Source organism: Papilio polytes, unplaced genomic scaffold (assembly GCF_000836215.1).
Source record: "Papilio polytes unplaced genomic scaffold, Ppol_1.0 DF823935.1, whole genome shotgun sequence".
NCBI classification, from domain to species: Eukaryota; Metazoa; Arthropoda; class Insecta; order Lepidoptera; family Papilionidae; genus Papilio; species Papilio polytes.
This window is the reverse complement of record NW_013525269.1, coordinates 2077069-2098477: the sequence shown is the minus strand read 5'-3', so window position 1 is coordinate 2098477 and position 21409 is coordinate 2077069. Positions and strand designations below refer to the sequence as shown.

General features: G+C 31.8%; 5 protein-coding genes and 1 long non-coding RNA gene across 6 annotated transcripts; 2 read left to right on the top strand and 4 right to left on the bottom strand.

Annotated features, from left to right (window-relative positions):
• Window positions 1-119: 119 nt before the first annotated feature.
• On the bottom strand, window positions 120-2302 carry LOC106101834 (probable NADH dehydrogenase [ubiquinone] 1 alpha subcomplex subunit 12). Its single transcript, XM_013281175.1, has 4 exons — window positions 2122-2302; window positions 1654-1795; window positions 1037-1093; window positions 120-538 (listed from the first exon to the last, which is right to left on the bottom strand). Exons 1-4 carry the CDS (start codon window positions 2220-2222, stop codon window positions 401-403), a joined length of 438 nt encoding a protein of 145 aa, XP_013136629.1. The 5' UTR covers window positions 2223-2302; the 3' UTR covers window positions 120-400.
• A 701-nt stretch (window positions 2303-3003) lies between these two features.
• On the bottom strand, window positions 3004-7570 carry LOC106101929 (protein CDV3 homolog). The gene is made up of 5 exons (XM_013281308.1): window positions 7253-7570; window positions 5506-5664; window positions 5041-5169; window positions 4223-4409; window positions 3004-3742 (listed from the first exon to the last, which is right to left on the bottom strand). The coding sequence occupies exons 1-4, from the start codon at window positions 7424-7426 to the stop codon at window positions 4227-4229; spliced, it is 645 nt and encodes a 214-aa protein (XP_013136762.1). The 5' UTR covers window positions 7427-7570; the 3' UTR covers window positions 3004-3742; window positions 4223-4226.
• Window positions 7571-9792: 2222 nt separating this feature from the next.
• On the top strand, window positions 9793-10438 carry LOC106101840. The gene is made up of 2 exons (XR_001225540.1): window positions 9793-9877; window positions 10352-10438. It is a non-coding gene; the product is annotated as an uncharacterized LOC106101840 (long non-coding RNA).
• A 665-nt stretch (window positions 10439-11103) lies between these two features.
• On the top strand, window positions 11104-13262 carry LOC106101889 (actin-related protein 6). Its single transcript, XM_013281244.1, has 2 exons — window positions 11104-11992; window positions 12231-13262. The coding sequence occupies exons 1-2, from the start codon at window positions 11305-11307 to the stop codon at window positions 12728-12730; spliced, it is 1188 nt and encodes a 395-aa protein (XP_013136698.1). The 5' UTR covers window positions 11104-11304; the 3' UTR covers window positions 12731-13262.
• A 105-nt stretch (window positions 13263-13367) lies between these two features.
• Window positions 13368-18392, bottom strand: LOC106101888 (T-complex protein 1 subunit epsilon). Its single transcript, XM_013281242.1, has 10 exons — window positions 18167-18392; window positions 17284-17518; window positions 16733-16965; window positions 16460-16618; window positions 16142-16288; window positions 15525-15732; window positions 15097-15251; window positions 14622-14776; window positions 14286-14377; window positions 13368-14026 (listed from the first exon to the last, which is right to left on the bottom strand). The coding sequence occupies exons 1-10, from the start codon at window positions 18272-18274 to the stop codon at window positions 13890-13892; spliced, it is 1629 nt and encodes a 542-aa protein (XP_013136696.1). The 5' UTR covers window positions 18275-18392; the 3' UTR covers window positions 13368-13889.
• Window positions 18393-18776: 384 nt separating this feature from the next.
• Window positions 18777-21222, bottom strand: LOC106101822 (nascent polypeptide-associated complex subunit alpha). The gene is made up of 6 exons (XM_013281159.1): window positions 21128-21222; window positions 20408-20550; window positions 20058-20179; window positions 19685-19903; window positions 19268-19429; window positions 18777-19024 (listed from the first exon to the last, which is right to left on the bottom strand). Exons 2-6 carry the CDS (start codon window positions 20523-20525, stop codon window positions 19010-19012), a joined length of 636 nt encoding a protein of 211 aa, XP_013136613.1. The 5' UTR covers window positions 20526-20550; window positions 21128-21222; the 3' UTR covers window positions 18777-19009.
• Window positions 21223-21409: the final 187 nt, after the last annotated feature.

The window sequence follows — 21409 nt, the reverse complement described above, 5'->3', positions numbered from 1 at the left end:
AGTTCAAATAACGATAGTCTTATAATAAAAAACTGAATTTTAGTAACAAAAGACAAAAATATAGTTCCTCGTTGTCTTTGAAAAACCGTAGAGAAGCTTAAAATTAATAAAAGTAGTAATAAATTTTTTAAATAATTTATTGATTTATTTTGCTTGCTACTTAAAACTAAACAATATAAAATGCTTGAAAGCTAATTTCGATGGATCCTGTATACAACTGTATGTTTAAAACGCAAATTGCAGACAGAACTTTAACATTATCAAGAAGAATTCATGGAAATCTAATAAACAACAGAAAAATCTATACAATTTAAAAAATTGGACATTAAACTAAATTGTGGGTTACAACTGTTTACATAGGAGCCATGGATTTATTGGTTTAACAAGCATATGATGGATGTTAGACAGAGCTCTTACGCGGAGGTACCCAGGCCTCAATCTTTGGCCTTGTGGTGCTGTAAGGAGTATATTGTCCAGTTGTTCCGGACATATTTTCTGTGAATGGCACCATCCATTTATATTTAGGCCTGCTTGGGTCCTGAAATTTAAATAGTTTCAAAATCAAGAGATTTAATAGATGAAAATCATATTTTTTTATAACATAAGGTGGCAAATGAGCAACCGGCCACCTGAATCCGCCAAAATGGCGAAGCAACCGCTGTCCATAGACATCCGCAATTGCAGATGCGTTGCCTACCCTTATCCGACGGAGTAGGAGACACACATAAAGACATTTTCCTTTCACATGCATCTCCTTCACCATCAAATCCACTTCCTCTTCCCATCCTGTCCTTATAAAGGATGGTAAAGAAAAAGGGACTTAAATTAGGAATCTGGCGCCACACTTATCGGACGAAACACGGAATTGGTTCCATTTCACGCCTGTCTTCTGTGTGGTCGTGGTATTACACCGGGCATGCCGCCCCATTTATGCTAAGATGTTAAGGCGAGCACTACCACTGTAAATATTTATTTTGGACATATTAATCCAAAATGATATTTCAATGGTGTATGATTACTTTCTTTAAATACATACCTCATGAGGTAGCAAATCAGTTTTGTAATGAAGCCATCCATACCATTCAGCGGGAACCTAAAAGTAATATGAATCATACTAATATTATAAATGTGAAAGTTTAGATGGATGGATGTTTGTTACGAGTTTATAGCCTAAACTGCAGAAAATCTTAATGAAATTTGGGATAGATGTAGACAATAGTCTGGAAGAACACATAGGCTACTTGCTTTTGTTTTTTTTTTAATACCATGCTGACAATATTACGGGTGAAAGCTAGTTTTATCATAAAAACAATTTAGTATTTAGTATGTAATTGACATTTTAAGGATTTATTGTCTACATTTAAAATGTAAAATGTTTTAGTGTCTTTATAACTTGGAAGAGGGTATTTCAAAATTGATTTTGTATTTTTTAATGAAGTATTTAGAATTAAGTGACTATTAAATATTTTTTTTTACTATGTTACTGTAAAATTTCTTTGCTGTAACACTTTTCTTTAAAAACATAAATTCATTGTCCTTGTATATTTAAAAAGAATGAGTAAGAGGAAAACATGTCACGTGCAAGTTTTTTTTACAGTGGAAACTCAAATTAAATTTACATAACACTTTAAAGCTTTTTTAACAATACTACACCTGACTGCCATCATAATCCATGTTAAAATTGTCAGAATATTCAATCCATCTGTTACGACTGAAGAAAAATCTAGGATTCTCATAATATTTGTTGCCGAATTCATCTTGACCCACCAACACTCCATCTTTCAAATCATCTTGTCTGCAAAATTATGATCAAGTCTTGTTATTATTTTAGCGAAGCATTATGATTATTCTGAAAGCGTTGCATGGGTTTACTGGATCTATTTATATGGGAAGTTTGTCATTTCAACTTTAGAAAAACATAAGTGAAGTTTTGTATGTTCGAAAATATCAAACTCACAAACTTATTGTGTTTTTATTTTATTGCTTATAATTTTTCAGCAATTTCGAAAGAAGATAAAGATTACAGCATAGGTTAGAAAAAAAGAGAAGTTATTTTAAAACGAATTTTGAAACGCACGCAAGTAACCTATTGTAAAAATTACATAATAAATTTGTATTTACCTGTACATTTTGTACAAGGATCCTCTTATGCCACCATTTTGTTTGATAATGGTGAAAAAATTGGCTATTTTATCGAGGGCAAGGAATTTTCCAAGAGACATCTTATTTTATATTGTATTTTTCTTAAAAATATTGATGTATGTTTACTTCTTGAAATGTCAGCTGTCTGTCAAATATAATTTTCTACCAATTTCTACTGTATGGTATTTTTTATCAATCCGTTTCACGCAGTTCCACAGAGCACTTCATAACACTGAAATACAGATATCCCAAAGCTATGATGACGTGTACTGATATTCATTTTCTAATGACGTCATTGATACAATTTTTGATTTTGAATAGTGTTCAAAATCGCAAAATTGATACACTTCCAGTTTGTTGTCAGTTAAAAATGATTATGATTGGTTTAGTTGTCTTTAATTCTAAAATCATTTGATTTTTACTTACCCTGCTTTCTCCAAAAATGTTATAATACATTTAAAATAAATAAAACACAGCGTAGGTTTAAATACATAATTTATTACTATGGTACAACATGTTCTGAATGATTTGCCGATATCAATTTTATCCATGTACATATATTAAAATGTCGAAATAATACAACAAAATATACAAATGCGATAAACAGTTATCATACAAGATTTCAAAGTGTTACTATTTTTATATGAATTTTTAACGTTAATATACAAATTTATTTAGGATCGATCCACGCTTGACTTACTGTTTTTACACATGTATAATATATATATCGGCGGCTTGCGTTTATCCACCAAAATTTACTTATATCCACTTTATATCACGCAATATACGTCGACATTTTTAAATTATTTCCTTTTATATAAACATAAAAAATAACAAATGTAGACTATGCACATTTTCATATTTACTCTGTGTTCTTTACGAGGTGACAGTTGCCATATTAGTGGAAATGATATTTAACAGATTAATATGTTCCCTTATAATATATACTAACATTAACAAACACCGTTTGCGCATACATATATTTATTGTCTACATTTTATTCATGTTTTGATTATATTCATATAAAAATTTGCTACTGGCAGGGATGCACTTGATAAAAATTACAATTACTTTTACAATTTACAGATATTTAGATCGATTGCCTGAGGCCTTAAAAAATCTGTTTTGATAATGACAATTCTTACAATCATGTCGATAATCGAAAAATCAACAAGCATCAATTAATTAAGAAGGAAACAAATCACTAAATGGTGATAGTAAAAAATTGGATAAATCAATGTTTCCTAAACAACAAATTGATATCTGGTGTAATCGATTCTATCTTTTACAATTCTTTAAAAAAATTAAAACAGCCATATAACTTATAAAAAAAAACAATGTTAAATAAAACACTGTGCATCCCAATTACTGGCCAATAATTTGCATTAAAAAAACAACTTGTATTTACTATAGCAACTGTCGGAACACAATTTCTATGATTTTATTTGGAAATAGATTGTGAATGTATTGAAAATGCACCGTCCTCCTGTTTGTTGCATAACTTTGTATGTATGTAGATGTATGCTAGCCGGGCTTTGCTTACAAGTCCATATTGACACTTCACTTTACTGCTTTGCTTCTCGGAGCTTAGTACTGCTACCTGCAACAATTACAATTTAAAAATATAATACAAAGAGTAATAAAAGAGTCCTTTAAACAGATCTTCAAATGAAAGCTAAGAGCATATTCAAGAAGGTCATTAAATGACGGGCAAATTTGAAAACTTTTGAAATTAGAGATTTAAACATATTGCACTTCTTTATCCCGACTTATAAGAAGGCAAGCGAGCGAGCGGCAATCTGAATTCGCCGAAAAAGCGAAACCACCGTTGCCCACAGACATCAAAAATTACAGATGTATACCTACTCTTAATCAACAGAGGCACACATAAAGAGTATAATTCCCTTCCCTATCTGTCAAATCCATTATCCACCATGCCATAATGAAGAAAGGGAAGGGGGAAAGCGAGGTGGGAAAGGAAGTTGGAGGGAGGGAAGGGGAAAAGAGGAAGATGGGAAGGGTGGGGGAATGGGGGAGGTGCGAAATGGGGACATTTGGCTCTTGAATACCAGACAGTCACCTGGCTAGCTATCGTCCTGCAGCGAGGTGAAGCGGTTGCCGAGTGCGAGGGGTGCGCGTGCGCCGGTCCGCTGCGCGCCTGCGCCGGCGCCCGCCCCCGCCGTGCTCCAGCCGCCCGCGCCGCCGCGCTTCCCGCTCGCACCCAGCACGGGGAAGTAATCGTCGTTGTGGATGTCCGGCGCGTGCTTCTGTAATACATAATATTACTGTGTTACACCATGTTATATCTATCAAAAATGGGCAGTTAATATATTAGTATACAGTTGAAGTTTTAGCTACTTTCTCGCTAAAACTATTTTGTCATCTATACTAATGTTATTCCTTAATAATACAAGTCTTTCCTCCTTGAAAGACTTGTAGTTTTGTACATATTGAAAGAACTCAAAAACCACTGCTACTAAATTTATAAAGGTCAAAAAAATATGAAAGGTTTTGTTGATGTTTAAATTTTTAACTGCAACTGGTCTAAGTATATACATCATAATTAGGAAATAGTGAAAAAAAGCCACAATTTGACCATAACATATTTTTGGTTTGGAACAGATTATTCTAGTTAACCCATATTAACAAATCATATACTCAAAACATTTATAGATATAAGACAGTAAACAAAACAGACTGTATATAAAGAACATCAAGAAACTGTACAAGACAGTTTATGTAAGAAAGTAAACTGATTAGTAAAATAATTAACCTGTAACATTGAACCCAAAGGTACATTAAATTGATAAATCTTAAGGACAAACACTTGGATAACCATGCAAATTTAGTAAAGTTGACTGTTAAAAATGTAATAAAACGAAACAATGTGTAACTTACGGCTTGATTCCTGCGCACCATGGGTTCAACCTCGCGGTTCCTGGGCGCGGGCGGCACGTAGATATTGGCTTTCACTTCCCGCGGCTTCTCTTCTACTGGGGGCGGAGGTGGGGGCTGTTCCGCTTCCACCTAAACAACACTAGTATCATCACATAACTTACAACAATCCCTGAATCTATACTAATATTATAAAGAGGAAAGTTTTCTTATGTATTGAAATAACTGTAAAACTACTAGGCCGATTTCTAAAATTCTTTCACCATTACAAAGCAACATTATCATTGGAAGTAACATAGGCTATATCTTTAAATTTCAAGTGGACGAAGTCACGAGCAACGACTAGTTTTGTTTAACATTAAAAACTCATAAAAGTCCTATTATTCACATAGAGATTACACAAAGATACAAGCCAGATCTCTTCATTACATTGTTAGTAATACAAAAATGCTTTAAAAATAGACTTACTGGTTTGTTCCAAGGACCTTTGACCTTTCCACTGTCTGGGGCTGAGTCTTCCGCAGCTGAATCTCTCGATTCTGGAGCAGCATTACCTTGCAACACTTGGATCTTAAGCCCTGTGTAGTCCTTCACTGGCTCTTCATATTCTTTCCATTCCTCCTCCTCCTGTATAAAGACATATATAAGTTAAAATAAGAGTTTGCATGATAAAAATATCAAGTGAATTGATGGATCGAAGATGGATGGATGTTTATTAAAGTTTGTAGCCTAATCGGCTGAATTGATCTCAATGAAATTTGGCATAGATTTAAAGTTGTGTCAGGAATAACAGATAGGGTACTTGGTTTTGTTTTTCTTTATTTCCACATGGACAGTCTTGTAATATAATGATCTAAAATATCATGGTATAGTAATTATTTAAATATCTTGGTGGCTGTCTGTGTACTGTGCATGATTTTTTGAGCCACAAAGATATTTTAATTCTAGTATACTTAAAGCAATTTACTTTGAACAAGAATGTATATCAGTTTGTAATACTTGTTACCAAATTACAATAAAATTGTTCTTACTAAAAATACATGCCTTATCATGACTGTAGTAACATGTCATGAAAGTTGTTCAAGACATTCACAATTGACAATTATTAAAATTCTTAACATTATTAACAAAATTATTGTATGACTCTTGCATATCTAAATAAAATAACATTCATTGTGTAATTCCATGCCTAAGAATTAAAAAACAATAACAGTTGGTCGTACAAACATTGGTTTTAGCTAAATACTAACTTTATAACTTTTAGAAAAAAAATATTATTGAAATCAAACATTATAATTAAACTAGACTTGTACAAACCAGTTACATTATATAAATATTGAAATGAGTGCAGAAGTATTGCATATATAATGTGTCCAAAATTAAAAAGTTACTTTACATCCTAACCATATAGTAACTACAATAGTTATCAGATATCTTGGTGGTGCTTTTCTTTGTGTGAGTTGCAATTTTAGATGTAATAGGATACAAGGAGAGGGTACTAATGTCCTTAAACAGCCAAGATATATATAAAATCTATACTTAGTTGTTATATTACTTTACTATGGAATGCTACAGTTGTGTATAGAATAGTGGACAACATTCAAATATTGCTTACTGACAATATTATACAATTATGCACATTCAGTTAATGAGTCAATAGATTATTGTGATCTAATCATGCTTGGTCCATATTGAACAAAGAAAGTGCACATGCACATTTTTAATGTCATTATAGGGTAGATGGAGATATTACTAATGACTATTTCATTCCATTTCATGTATATTTCATTATCTTTTATATATCAATTAGAGCACACATATAAAGCAAAATTCACACATCATCTTTGTTTGAGATGTCAATAGTGTCACATGAAAGCATGTGCATTTAATGTTAATTATATATAAGTCACAAAAAAAGATAAACGTAAAGTTAATATTCTATACAAAGTAAGATTAGAACTGTGACATACATTGAGACGAAATATAAGTCGGTCAAACTGAATGGTCAATTTTCATGTGTGTCTAGTAATTGCAATAACGGTACTCTTATTACTAATTGGTTTGGTGAGTAATTTTCTCAAAGCAAGCACGACAGACATTAAACCAATGTTAACCCAACATTACAGGTTCGTCGACAAAACCCGCCTGCACCATGGCAATTGACACTTGTGTTCAAAATTTATACGATTACAAAATGATTTTAAAGGAAACTTACCCCAGCTCTACCAGGTTCATCCCCTTCTTGTATAGGTCGCTCTTTTTTTGGCCTTACATCCGATTTTTTTGTGTCTTCCAATTTTTTGGCTAATTCATCGGCAGTAGCAAACTTTTTGACTGATTTCGACTTTTTGCGATCTTTCTTAGCAAAGAAATCATCTAAGTCGGCCATTGCGTAATTTTATAATTGGCTTAAAAGTTAATATGGTAATTACAACAATATTAGAACGAAAAAGGTGAAAATACTTGATATAATCCCAAGACAATTTTTGTGGCAAGCGTGGCCGACTGTCTGTTTCTTTTTTTTAATGGCAGTTGGTGTTGTCATCAAATAAATTGCAATGATAAAGGATAAGTAAAGGAAAGGTTTCTAAAGTGGCTCCAAAGAATTCTTAAAAATCAGTACCTTTGATAGTTTTAAAACTTTAATTTAAAGTTAATTTTTTTTTTGGTGTTGATGTAATAAACATTGATATTAATTAATAACATTGAAAACATGGTAGTTTTTAAACCACAGTGATGGGTATACATTTGTTGTTTTATACCGCGAATCTTTCGTCATTTAAATATAGCAAAATCATTTGGATTTCCTCTTTTATGTTGGAATATTTACATTTTCTCTGCTAAATAAAATATTAGCAAAGAAGTTAAACTGCTGACAATTTAAATTAAAGAATAGACAAACACATAAATAAATAGAATTGATACAAGGGTTTCTTATCAACGGATAAGCGGGTGCACCTATCGATAATAGGGATCGCTCAATATATTTATCTTATCTCCTTAAACTTACCTGCATGCTCTGTTATAACTTGGTTTTAGAAGAATAATTTAAAAATGTTGGGTCCTATTGCAAGGGTTTCTAATCAATTTGGAAGAAATGTAATGAAAAACTTTGTCAGAAATGGATCTCACGGAGGAGTTCCAGGAGAGGCAAGTATATGCTTCTCAATTACGTAATATAGTGTATATTTTGTAAGTAAAAAATTCGTTCTTGTGTTTATTCGTTGGTTTATTAATGAGACAGCTATTCGATGGCATACAAAATTTAAACATCAGCGACAATTTTTTTTAAATACTATGATTCCTATTGTATATGATAGAATTTGATTCAATAGTCATGTGGTGGTGTAAACTTAACCTTCAGAAATAATTGGATTCAGTTTTAACCAGAAATCGTGGCACAATTTGTGAGATTAATGTTGTGATAAGCTGTAGAAAAAGTTGTGGGAGGAGTACTGATTTTTATTGTTTTACAGAATTTGCCGTTTGATATCAATAACAAAGCACGCCTCACATTTCATATGATGTGGTTTATTGGTTCCGGAATGTCCGCACCGTTCGTTCTTCTGTGGTACCAGCTAACTAAGAAATGAAATGGTTAGTCCTATTTATTAATATTTCGTAGAAAAATAATCTTAATCTGAAGTGGAGGCTTTAGTTAACTACTTAACATAAAATTGCTAACACTTATAACGTAAAAATTTGACAATATAATTTAAATTTAGTCTGTCTTATTATATCTTCGGTACTGGAAAATATTTTAACGAAAATACCCGACCACAAGCCCCGGATTTTTTTGAGTGCGTTCCCAGGTAGTTTAGTTAATTTACCGTTAATGCATAGCATGTACGGTATTAGTATGGCCTTTGCTATATTTGTAAGACAATCAATATAATGTCAATCACTACAATTATTTCAACAAAATTATTTAGAGTCTCAAATTCAATTTCAGGTAAAGAAAAATGCAATTTGAAGGCATGGAGAAACGAGAAGTATGTTTAGTGCTAGTATTCAAACTAAATTAATAAACCTGATGTAATTTTTAATAGTTTTTTTATTTATTTGAAGCTGTTTGTTAGTTTTCATTTTTAATATATTCGGTAGCGTTCGTCGTAATAAAAGTTACTGATTCGGTTAAAATCACGCACGAACGTAGCGGTAGTTTTAGTAAAAAAAAAAATAGCTAAGTCTCAGCAAGTCTGCAATCGAGTAATTTCAACGTTGTTCTGCGTTTTCACTCTAGTAATTTTTTTTCGCGAGTTAAAGCGAAACTAGAATTTTACCAAAATGATTACTCCTATTGCACGTTTATCCAATAGGTTGGGCAGAAATGTAATGACAAACTTTGTCAGAAATCATTCCCACGGGGGAGTGCCTGGAGAGGTAAGTTCCTAATTCAAATCGATTCATTACATAATCTTATTTTAACTTTTTGGTTATGAAAATTAAATTATCACTTTTGTTTCTATAGTTACTTGTTATATCTTGGTATTTAACGTAATGTTAAGCCGTACGACAAGATCTCGTAATTATAACATCTATGACGTTTTTGTTTGTATTGATTAGGAACATTTTATCGCTTTCTTTTAGACACTTGCGATACAGTTAAAAATATGCCTTTATTATGTCAATGTTTGTATATATCGCTAATAATGACTTCGCTTATGACAACTCATAAATGTAACCATTTGAAGATCGTTAAGTTATTCTCTTATTAATTTTTTCAGAATTTGCCCTTTGACATTTCTAACCGCTACAAGCTGACGGCGTTTTTCATCGTATTTGTGAGTTCCGGTCTTTCAGCACCATTCCTGATTACCCGTCACCAGCTTCTCAAAAAGTAAAGTATTCCTCTTTTACCCATTTATAAATAATAACTTTAAAAAAATGTTTCTATTGTCTTTGATGCATTTCTAATCCAGAGATTAGAAATGAAATTTTATGATACTGAGTTGGTAGTGACCATGATTGACAAAAAAAGGCTAACGGTTTTAACAATGGAAAATTGAGTTAGCAATATTAAGATATTTTGAAGGACAGTGCACTTATTGTGTACTATTCTTAATTCAAATACAAATAATACAATTTTATTCTAATCAATTTAAACTTATCACTATTATATTAACAAATTAAGAATTTAATTCAAGAATTGTATCTTTGAAACATGTTTCTACATTATCTGACAAATCCGTAACTAAAACATCCTAATACAAACCTTGCAGTTGAAACATAGTCATAATAAGATCTAGACCAGATTAAGTAATCCAATTAATATATTATATGCTGTTATTAAAATTTTGTCCTATATTTTCAGGTAAATTGCAACTTCAAAATGTAAGAAAAAATGCTTTAGGTTAAGATAGAAAAAATTATTTAATCACATTAAACTTTTAGGAGTGAATGTGTGTTTTATTTGTTCTTTTAACTATCTCCGGAATAAACAATGACTTAAAAAGTCATTAATTTTGTTTCAATCTTTGGAATACAGTAATTCATAGCTTAGTAGGCTATAAAATCATAAAAAACACTACACTAAAAGTAAATATAAATATGCATGCAAAGATGTATTTGAAGAGGTTAGAGAGCTGTGTTAGGCAAGTGCCAAATTGAAATCTTTAATCTCTGCCTATGTGAGGAGTGTGAATCAAATGACATTATATTTTCCTAGCTCATGCTCCCCGTGTTGTGTTTTGTACCTTATGCAACTACTGATAAAGATCTTGCTATGAAAGTTCAAAATTTCGTTTTGTGTTACTAATAGATTTATATCTTATGTTATAATTGAAGCGACAATAGTGGATAATGGCTACAGATATCCGAGCTTGTGGTCGAGGGTTCGAATCTAGCCAGTCGACTATTGTCATAAAATCATGTCTGAACAAGCCTCGATCTTAGTTGGACAGCACTTCAAATGCAATATAATAATTCTATTCAATAGTAAATTAACAAATAATGACGAAATAATAAAAAAATACACTTACGGTAATTTCTGGTTTTTGAAACTGGTAACCCTACCATTCCGATCAATATCTCGTACTCATTTGACATTGACAGCACAGCATATCTCAATTTGATGAGATGTTCGCTGCATCGCAATTTTTATTAAAATATAGTTGTATCGTTTGTATTAACATTAATTAAACAGTTAAACTTATTATAATACATTGTAAAATTAAAATTCATGAAGATCTCAGTTACAACATAACTCTTGATGCTGATTGGAAAATACTAGTCATATAGTTTTAATTTCACCGGTTAATTCTCAAAATGTCTGAAAGTTCGTGCTATATCCTTGATAACGGGGGCTATACAGCAAAAGTTGGGTTCTCTACAGCAAACGAACCTAAAATTGTACCCAATTGTATTATGAAAGCAAAATCTGAACGTCGTCGCCCTTTCATTGCATCACAAATAGATGAATGTAGAGATGCATCTGGGCTCTTTTACATATTACCTTTCCAAAAAGGATTCCTAATTAATTGGGATACGCAGAAAACTGTTTGGGATTTTATTTTTAGCAAAGACTGTTGTCCAGTTAATTTCAGTGAAGCCCCTTTAATAATAACGGAACCATTGTTTAACTTTTCTTCCATCCAAGAGGCTACGACGGAAATATTCTTTGAAGAATACGAATGTCAGTCATTACTAAGGATAAATGCGACTGATTTGGCAGAATATAACTACAGAAAATTGAATTCTAATGATTGTACTGTGGTTGTTGATTCTGGTTACAGTTTTACTTACATAGTACCTTATATAAAAGGAAAGAAATACAAGCATGGCATTAGAAGAATTGATGTTGGTGGTAAAGTGTTGACTAATCATTTAAAAGAAATTATATCCTACAGGCAGTTGAATGTTATGGATGAAACTTATGTTATTAATCAAGTGAAAGAAGACTCTTGCTTTGTCTCTCAAAATTTTATGGCAGATATGGAAATTGCCAAAAAGAAAGGTATTTTTTTATGTATTTTAATATTACCTATATCTCTTTAGTGTGCTTAAATCATTTTAAATTCCTTACATTTGAGATAATCTTTTTGATCTGAATCTATTTTAAACAGGTTTTCACTGAGTTATCATAATTATCATAACATTTAAAACATATTTATTTATGAAAAACGTTACTTTACTTTAAAGTACACATTCTGCAAATCATGTTGTGTTGAATTTAAATCATTACTTTTATCCAGGTTCAGAAAACACAATAGTAAAGGACTATGTGCTGCCAGATTACACAACAATCCGGCGTGGGTACTTACGTGATGTTGTCAAACCTGAAGAGGACTTGGAACAACAAACTCTACGGTTGAACAATGAAAGGTTTTCCATACCGGAGTTACTATTCCATCCATCAGATGTTGGGATATCGCAAATGGGTATACCAGAGGCTATAATCGAAGCAATAGAAGCATGTCCAGAAGAGAATAAAGAAAGTTTACTGGAGAACATCATTTTGTACGGAGGCTGCACACTATTTCCTGGATTTAGAGATCGAGTTTACAACGAAGTTAGAAAATTTGCTCTTGATCATTTTGATGTTAACGTAACTCTTGCTGTTAATCCTCTAACATATCCTTGGGAAGGTGGTAAACTTCTATTCAAAGATCCTGAATTTTATTCATTTTGTATGACAAAGGAGGAATATGAAGAAGAGGGGAAATCTTTAGCATTTGAACGATTTGATATATAGCGGCGTAAACGAGCTAAGAAATCTTCAGAGTAGATACCTAGCTCGGAAAACTTGTGCTGGAATTTGCAAGACTTGTAAACAAACATATGACCGTTACACTATATAATTTATGGTTATGATTAAAGTTTAAAATCACGCATATAAAATATAGAATAGAATTTGTATGAAGGCAAATGCTGTGCTTAATAGGCGGGTACAATAGTAAAAGAATATAAGCACACAGTGAATCTATCAACATATGGTTTAATAATAAAATATCGAACTAAAATTATTATTGACTTATATTAAATAAAGTGACGATTCTAGTAGTAAATATGGAGATCGCGATAACAATCATATTAACGAATTCCACTTAGATTATGCATGACCGTATTAGTAATAAGTATTTATTAATGCTTAATCTTTGTATCTGTTTTGTATTCATTATTGATTAGACTTTGATAACTGAATGAAAGAAACAGTGTTTTTATTTTTAATCCATAAGGAATAGCTGTGATCTATCGATTGCAACTTCTATGAAAGCAAAACCAACCCATTCCTGCTAAATTGTCAAACTTTTGTTTTTGACAAACTATACTATGCAATAACATGAGAATAACTGAAATAATACCAATATCATTGAAATAAAAGACATAAATTAATTTAATGTTTTATTAGTGTGATAAGGCATACATACTTCTCCAGTACTGTAAAACTAGTTTTAAACAAATGCCTGAACTAAACATAAAGTAAGACATGATATCACTGAGAAATAGAAGGCAGAAAACCATTCAACCTTCAAAAATATATGTAAGATCTTAACATTTTTTATGTCCTAAGCATTAAAAATATTAAATTAAAATGTTAATACAGTGTTTTAAAGCATATTAAATAATTAATTTGATAGAATTAGGACAATGCAAATATAAAACTGGAACATTTTGATAAATAAAATACATTTTTGGATAAAAGGAAACATGTTTTTAAAGAATTTTAACTTTTTATTTTATTAATAGTTTGTGACAGTCTGATTAACACAAAAAATCACTTTGAAAACCTATATTTTTGTGTATTTTCTTACACTGCATGTTCAAAACTATTCGGCAATGTCATTCCAGCTTATATAGCATTACATAACTTTCCATACACTTCAATTACACACAGTTAAAAATATTAAAGTCTACTGCATGCCGTCAGCCGGTGAACGAACATCATCTATCTTCAGTATCATTTTAACGAGCTGTGTTGCCAGTGCAATCTGTTGCTTCTTGGAGTGTAACGACTCTATTACGTTCATTGCCTTCATATCATTAGAACCTGTTAGAAAATTAAATTATTTAATTAATTGCATCAGTAATTAATATTTAATGTAAAATATCGGTTCAAGTAATTAAGAAAAAACCTAACTTACGACTATTATAAATAAAATTAAACATTACTCATATAAATAGGACCGCCTATTTAAAAAAATCAAAATTTGTTGTTGGATACCCGGGAATGTATAACTTTTTTTAAATTATGTTTATTTTTTTTTATTTCTACAATAGGTTTTTTTATATTTATCTCTATATTTTACCTGTTCCCATACAGTCGACACCGAGATTGCTGTTGTTTTCCGACACCTGGCGCGCCTTAACCTCTGACAGCGTATCGATCGGAGACAGACCACTGTGCACACCAAATTAATATTAAAACCAAACAAAGTTACAAATAAATACTTAAAATTATAACACTAACTAAATACTTATTGTCTATATGTGTCAGTCTTATTCAATATGAGTAAATTCTACTGGGTAAAATGCTTGTGAGGAATTGTGGGCATTTTTAAATAACCTTAAAAATGAACAACATTAATAAAAAATAATAGCAACTTCAATTACTTAATGAAATAAGTAATATCATGTCCCGTTACCTGTTCTCCGCCAACGCTAGAGGAATAGACTCTAATGCATCAGCATATCCTCTGTAGGAGTACTGCTCGAGAGAGGACAACTTCTCTGCAGCGCGTGCTACTGCCAATGAGCAGGAGATCTCGGCCGCTCCTCCACCGTACACTACACGTGAGTCCTGAAACGTACGTAATGTACTAAGTATAAATTAGCCATTAGGGTACATAAAAAAACTATTCACTTTGAAAACCTGATGCTAATCAATTTTTTCAGAATTTTTTTGGTACTTCTGGAAAAAAACTATATTAATGTAGCAAATCTTATGTTATACTCTTACAAATGCTTAAGTTAAACTGACTGTTTGTTTGTAGTTTAAACTTTTAAACAAACTTTGATGAAACTTCGCATAGATGTAGAGCATAGTATGGAAAAATACTTAAACCATTTGTTTCGTTTTTTTTTTTATTTCACGCGGATGGTTGTATGAAGTAACATTACCTGCACCAGACTGCGTACAATACACAAGGCGTCGTGCACTGATCGCTTCGCCTCGTCCACAATCATGCGGTTGCCGCCGCGCACGAGCGCCGTCACCGCGCGCGAGTTGGAGCACTGCTCTATCACCAACATCTCATCCTTGGATGTACCAAATGCTGTACAAGAATTATGGTTTTTAGATATATAACAATGACAATAAACACATTAGTCTAATATTACTAGTTGTTGCTTGTGACTTCATTAGTGAAATTTAAAAAATATAACATATTACTCAGCAGTAACAATGCTTTCTAATGGTGAAATAATTTTAGAAATCGGCCAAGTACTTTTAGAGTTATTTGCATTCATACAAAAGTTTTCTTAAGACTTCACCATCCACTTTGTATTACATATAATTTTCAACAACAAACTTGAATAGAAAAACTTACTAAGTTCCCTCACAAGTCCACACGAGCCGAGCTTGTCTGGTGTGAGTTCCTCAAATCGTGGCACGATGCGGCCGCCAGTAGCTATCGCGATAAGTTCCATCTCAGGTCCGTGCACCCAGCGCACAGCCGGCAGACCTTGAGATAGTAGTAAATGGTTCGCCTCATCATCAAAACCAAACTGACAGATGGCCAACGTTGCACCAGTGTCCTGTAATATAATATTAAATATTTAGACATAAATGTTCGTTATTAAGGTACTCTCAAAACAACTTAACAGCTAGCTGAAAGTTGAAATGTAGAACATGTCTACACATACGCTACTTACAATGTCTTTTTTTTAATTCTAGTCAGATAAAGTTGCAGGCAAAAGCAACTATGTCATAAGATTAAATAAAATATAATTTTTAGACAAATAGTAAACTAAAAAAACTGTATTATCAGCAAGTTAAAAACACCTATAGAAAAAAACTGGTATTACAATTTTTTCAAGAATAAATAGGTAAGTGTTTGTACTATCTCCACTCAGAAATATTAAAAAAAATAGCTTTCAAAGTATTTTGTTTTCCCTTTCATAAACAGTACTTACATAAATAATAATAATAATATAGAATACTTACTTTAACTCTGCGCACCATCTCCAAGAACTTTTCTTGTTCATACTGCCGCAGCTCCCTGTATTCCTCAACTGAACCTACATGCAACTTGTGTGTGGTCTTAGGCTTGGGAGGCTCAAATGGACATGTCAATATTGCTAATTTCACATCCTGCAAAAAGTTATTTTATTATATTTTGTATATAAGTAAAGTTTGTTAATGATTTTTGTAACTTCTAGATTTCACTAAGCTTATTTTGATCTGAACCATAACAAGGCTACACTTCAAGCCAAAACTTTAAGACTAAAACTAATTAAAACATAGTTGTTTATAAAATTTTACCTTCAGCATCTTTGGCATCTGAGGGTGACTCATAGTTTTGTCAATAACAACACCACGCACCAGCATAGAGTCCTCCATACGACCACCTACTTTACCCTCCACTTTAATCAATTCAAAATTGACATCCCTTTTCTCTAGATCTGCTACTGTCAGGACAGCCTGAATAAAAATTTAACAGATTATACATGAAAGTGGAAACATGAACAGAAATTTCAAAAACATAAATCTTTAACAAAGTGTTAATTAAAATATTTAAATAAAGAAAAAACTTACATCAACAGCAATTTCCGCCATCAAACGGTGGCACTTGACTACCACCTTGCTACCAAGGGTTGTCATGGCAACTTTGATAAGATGCTCTCTTGTATCCTTGTTCACTGGGAAGGCCTCACTGATGGAGTCTAAATGCGCCAGTGCTGTCGCCGAGGCCATCTCAAACCCATCCGCAATACGAATCGGATGAATACCTTTGTCAATCAAGATCGCAGCTTGTTCCAAAAGAGCACCTATACAAAATAAAATGTAAAAGGTTAATAAATGTACTAACTTTTTTTGCATTTCAATACAACACAGTCTTATCGCCTTGTTTTATTGCCATTTCTCTTTACTTTTAGTCAAAATTTAAATGTAACTTTGCTACTGGTCATAAATAATGTTTGTTTTTATTCACTTTATTTCTATTACAAAAGATTTTCTATGATAGCTATGAAGTTATATTAAACCCATATTAGGACTGAAGTTCTATTATTTATTTTATGATCATTTCCACAATAGATTTACTACATTCATTAATTACCAAATTTTAAGTATTGCTTGATACATACCAGCTAACACCACAACTCCTGTGGTACCATCACCAATCTCATCATCCTGACTCTGGGAGAGTTGCACCATCAGTTTACCAATCTGGTGCTCAACATCCATCAGCTTCAGGATTGTAGCTCCATCATTGGTAACTGTGACTTCTCCATCCGAGGACACCATCATCTTATCAAGGCCACGGGGACCAAGAGATGTTCTCAAAATGCTAGCTATTTGTTGAGCAGCTTGGATGTGAGACTAAAATAAAATGTAAAGATTAAATATGCTTTTTATTTAAATCAGTAGTTTTATGTTTGTAAAATATACAATGATGACACCTTTGTAAACAAATGTATCAATAACATTTAATTAAAAATAGTAACAATATCTTTAACTGAAATGAAGATTATGTCTTTAAATAGTAAGTGACATAATTAAAAATAGTTATTAAAAACAATAAAAGAGAGGAGGTTATATTAGTCATCATTATAAACAATAGTTGAAATCATATTTCACTGTTGTTTTGAAATGAGCATATGAATTGATTTTATATGTAAATGTCTCCTTAATTTATAAGCTTTATCGGAAAGTTGAAAGATACGTCATGTGACTACAAACACCTGATTTTTTAAACGTAAATAATTCGTAAACCTTTCAATATTCTAATAAATTGAACTTATTTTCATAGTTTAGAAACATGAAACATTATTAATATAACTGTTTTATGTCATAAAAGTAACAATTTACGAAAATCAAGAATAAGTTCTAAATTTTTCTAAATAAGGTTTAGTCATTATTACTAGGCTACAAGTCCATATAAAATATATCTAAAATTAATTTGGTTTTATTAAGTAAAGTTTAAGCTCTCGAAAGAATTTTATTATAATAAATACTAATATAATTTACCTTTATAGCATCTGTACCGGTAAGACGTTTTTGATTTTCTTGGTCCCTTAAAATTATAAATGGACGCCCAAATTCATCAAAGGCAACGGTTCCAGGAAACATAGCCATTTTAAGTGTTTTAACAATATCACAAATTCAAGATGAAATTAGATTTAGGTTTTCGAAAACCAAATTCTGTCTTTATTTTTGATACAAGTCAAGTTGACATTTCATTTGATTTTGACGTTTGAAGAACGCGCCATAGATAAATTTTAAATCTATAGACAAGTGCAGATTAAATGATGGTAGATTAAACATGATAATATCGACATTTTAATGAAAACAAAAATATAATTTTAAAGAAAACAGCCAAATTCACTTTATTTTGATTTAAAAACCATTTCTTTCCAATTTATTAATACTGTTCATTCTAATGTTGCAGCTAGAATTAGTAGCATCAGTAACCAGCTCATTCTTGTCTTCTGTTTATTGAACTACTAGTAGACACTATTCCACTTTTATATCCTCTTGATTTCGAAATCAGCCGAGATTGCAAACCTCTAGCCATTAGTGGAAGTCTATCAGCTATTAGTAACAAGTACCGATTTTTTTTTGGGATAAATAAAATTGGTTTTAGTTCTTAGATCATTTTATTGTAGTCTGAAGTAAATAACTATTTACATTCTCATATCCATCCATAATGTATAACCATAATTGGAAGGCATTGTAAAGATTTTACTTTGGGTTCTCTTCCATAATACCAGTGTTCAGACAAAATATTTCTTCTTAATTTCAAGCCAATTTAGATAACAAAAAGACTTATAACTAGGAACATTTAAAGTAATTCTTGTGACTATCTGCTTCTTACATTGTAAGTTCCTGAAAAAAAAAAAAACAATTAGAGCATGAACAATATCAATAATAAAATAAAGTCAATAGTCATAGAATGTCAGCTAGTGACATACATAAATATTAATTTTAATTAACATTGAATTCAACTACACTATCTAATTTCAAATGGCCTTTGACAGCAATTGTAAAAACCACAAAAGTGACATGTAACTATGACATTTATATTTCTTTCATAAACTTGTCGTTATAAATAAAACAAAAAATACTTACCATTATAGCATTGACAATATCGGATTGGTTATTACGCAATGCACGGACAGCCCGTGCCCTCGAGACGTTCGCCTGCGTCATTACTATCTCCACATCCTTTTCATCAACACCAGATTCGTCCACACCTTCTTCATCTTCCTCTTCGGCTATCGGTGCTACGGTCTGAAAAAAATCATAATGATTTAGTTTTTTTTTTAATATAATATTCACAAAAAAACTGGGAATTATTTCAGATTTATTTTTTAAGCCATTCAATTATGACATATATGCTAAATTTGTTTATTTACAACACAAAACCAGATTACCTGGACATTATGGCAAATAAATGATATAGTGGCGCAAACGAGATTGAGCCAACCCTATTTAAAATGGGATTAGGTGACGATGATGAGTTGAATCACAGCATGGGATACTTACAGTGCCAGTAGTGGTGGAGTCATTGCCTGAAGCAGCTGTCTCCGGAGCCTTGAAGCGCTCTGCAGCTGCCATTGTTGCTTGCTGTGACAGATCCTCAATCTTGGCCTCGCCAAATACAATGTATGTGTCAGAGTGTGGGTTCTTGTACACATCTGGTGAGTTGATCACAAACAGGATGTTCTTTGACTTCCTGATGGTCACCCTGTTTACTCCTTGCACCTAAAACATAATAAATGCATGAAAAATTTCCATAAGAAAATTAATATAAGATCAAAATGTTCCAATGAATGTGCAAATTTCAATGACAGTTCAGACATTGTTCAATGGGGATATAATGATATGTGAATTTTTGACATTTTCATAACATACTTACAGGTTTTAAACCCAACTTGCTCATAATTTTACGAGCTTTCTTTTCTCCTCGTGATTGTTTTGCCTTAGATACAATATCAATACCAGCGATAGGGTTTGTAATACCTCCAGCACCAGGTGCACCTGAATTCATACAAATTTTGACTTCAAACATTTGCCATGATTAATTAAATAATGCAAATGTGGTCTTTTGATATTGCTAAAACTGACTGCTGTCCATAGACATCAATAAGTTGAAGGTAAAAGATGCATATCCTTACAGAACAGATATGTACATCTCTCTCTCTATGCATACCTATCTTAAATTAGTAAACACTTGATTAACAGACTATATGATTGTAGTAGTTTTACCTGCATCTTCTAGCTCAGGAATAGTATCATCAGAGTCACTGTCTGAGGAAGCAGTCTCTTCCTTGCGTTTCTCAGTCATGGATGCTGTGGCTTTGTCCAATTCAGTGAGTTCCGGCATTTTGGGATTTACTTCTTTGGTAATCCTGCAAATACCAAAATTATCCTAAAAATGTATTTGTATAATAATAACATGGAATGCGTATTTATAACAATATTTAATTAGAATTGTGTACAATTTTTAAATGAACATAAACTTAAAAGTCTAGAAGATCTAACCTATTATTTTATTGTTAGTAAAATACCTTTACTCTCCAACGTCTAAAGCTTAATACAGTTACTAGACCAAGACTTCGTATATTGTTTTACAATTGCATAAAGGCAAAGATAATTTAGCGATAACTACTAAAGGAATTGTCATGGACATCGAAATTTTGACTAAGAATAATTTTTGTTACACCACAAATTATAAAGAAAAAATGAATAGCTTAGAACTATGAAATGTTAATACGTTTTCCAGTATGTTAAGACACAAGATTAGACGAAAATATTTGAACAACTTTTTAAATCATAAGCACATTAAGATGGTCGGCACTATCATATTTTTAAGCTTAAGTACTAAAATTAACTACAGGGCATTTGTAAATATCACTCATTAATATATTAAGGAATAAATTTCCCACTTTAAAACCACGATTTCACTCAAATTAAAGGATTTATTACCTTGTTTATTAAAAACTTTTTTTGAAAAATGGTCGACAATAGCTAAAAAAATTGACAGAAAGAAAACTACAATCACAGATACACAAAGGCAACAAGATTTAACAGATAGCAATGTTAAATTCAGAATTCCTATTTTGAACACATGAGATACTTTTGTTTTTCTATTCATAATTTTAAACACCTCGTTGCATAAAACATCAGCATTTTTAAATCCCTTTTACAGGGTTTTTACTGTATTGCTTTTTATTTTAGAGAAATATATATGGGTAGAAAGCAGCAGTA

Bases quoted from the DNA above. Each gene is read 5' to 3' on its own strand.
- LOC106101929 (XM_013281308.1), bottom strand. From the start codon at position 7,426: ATGGCCGACTTAGATGATTTCTTTGCTAAGAAAGATCGCAAAAAGTCG. The intron at 5,665-7,252 runs GTAAGTTTCCTT...GTCTTTATACAG, and splicing joins ATGAACCTGGTAGAGCTGGG to GAGGAGGAGGAATGGAAAGA. The intron at 5,170-5,505 runs GTAAGTCTATTT...AGTGTTGTTTAG, and splicing joins AAGGTCCTTGGAACAAACCA to GTGGAAGCGGAACAGCCCCC.
- LOC106101889 (XM_013281244.1), top strand. From the start codon at position 11,305: ATGTCTGAAAGTTCGTGCTATATCCTTGATAACGGGGGCTATACAGCA. The intron at 11,993-12,230 runs GTATTTTTTTAT...ACTTTTATCCAG, and splicing joins GGAAATTGCCAAAAAGAAAG to GTTCAGAAAACACAATAGTA.
- LOC106101834 (XM_013281175.1), bottom strand. From the start codon at position 2,222: ATGTCTCTTGGAAAATTCCTTGCCCTCGATAAAATAGCCAATTTTTTC. The intron at 1,094-1,653 runs GTGTAGTATTGT...TATTACTTTTAG, and splicing joins TGGATTATGATGGCAGTCAG to GTTCCCGCTGAATGGTATGG. The intron at 539-1,036 runs GTATGTATTTAA...TTTAAATTTCAG, and splicing joins CTGATTTGCTACCTCATGAG to GACCCAAGCAGGCCTAAATA.
- LOC106101888 (XM_013281242.1), bottom strand. From the start codon at position 18,274: ATGGCTATGTTTCCTGGAACCGTTGCCTTTGATGAATTTGGGCGTCCA. The intron at 16,966-17,283 runs GTATGTATCAAG...TATTTTGTATAG, and splicing joins AGGAGTTGTGGTGTTAGCTG to GTGCTCTTTTGGAACAAGCT. The intron at 14,777-15,096 runs GTAATGTTACTT...CGTACGTTTCAG, and splicing joins TTGTACGCAGTCTGGTGCAG to GACTCACGTGTAGTGTACGG.
- LOC106101822 (XM_013281159.1), bottom strand. From the start codon at position 20,525: ATGCCGGAACTCACTGAATTGGACAAAGCCACAGCATCCATGACTGAG. The intron at 19,904-20,057 runs GTAAGTATGTTA...ATTATGTTTTAG, and splicing joins GCAAGTTGGGTTTAAAACCT to GTGCAAGGAGTAAACAGGGT. The intron at 19,430-19,684 runs GTAAGTATCCCA...GATTTTTTTCAG, and splicing joins ACTCCACCACTACTGGCACT to ACCGTAGCACCGATAGCCGA.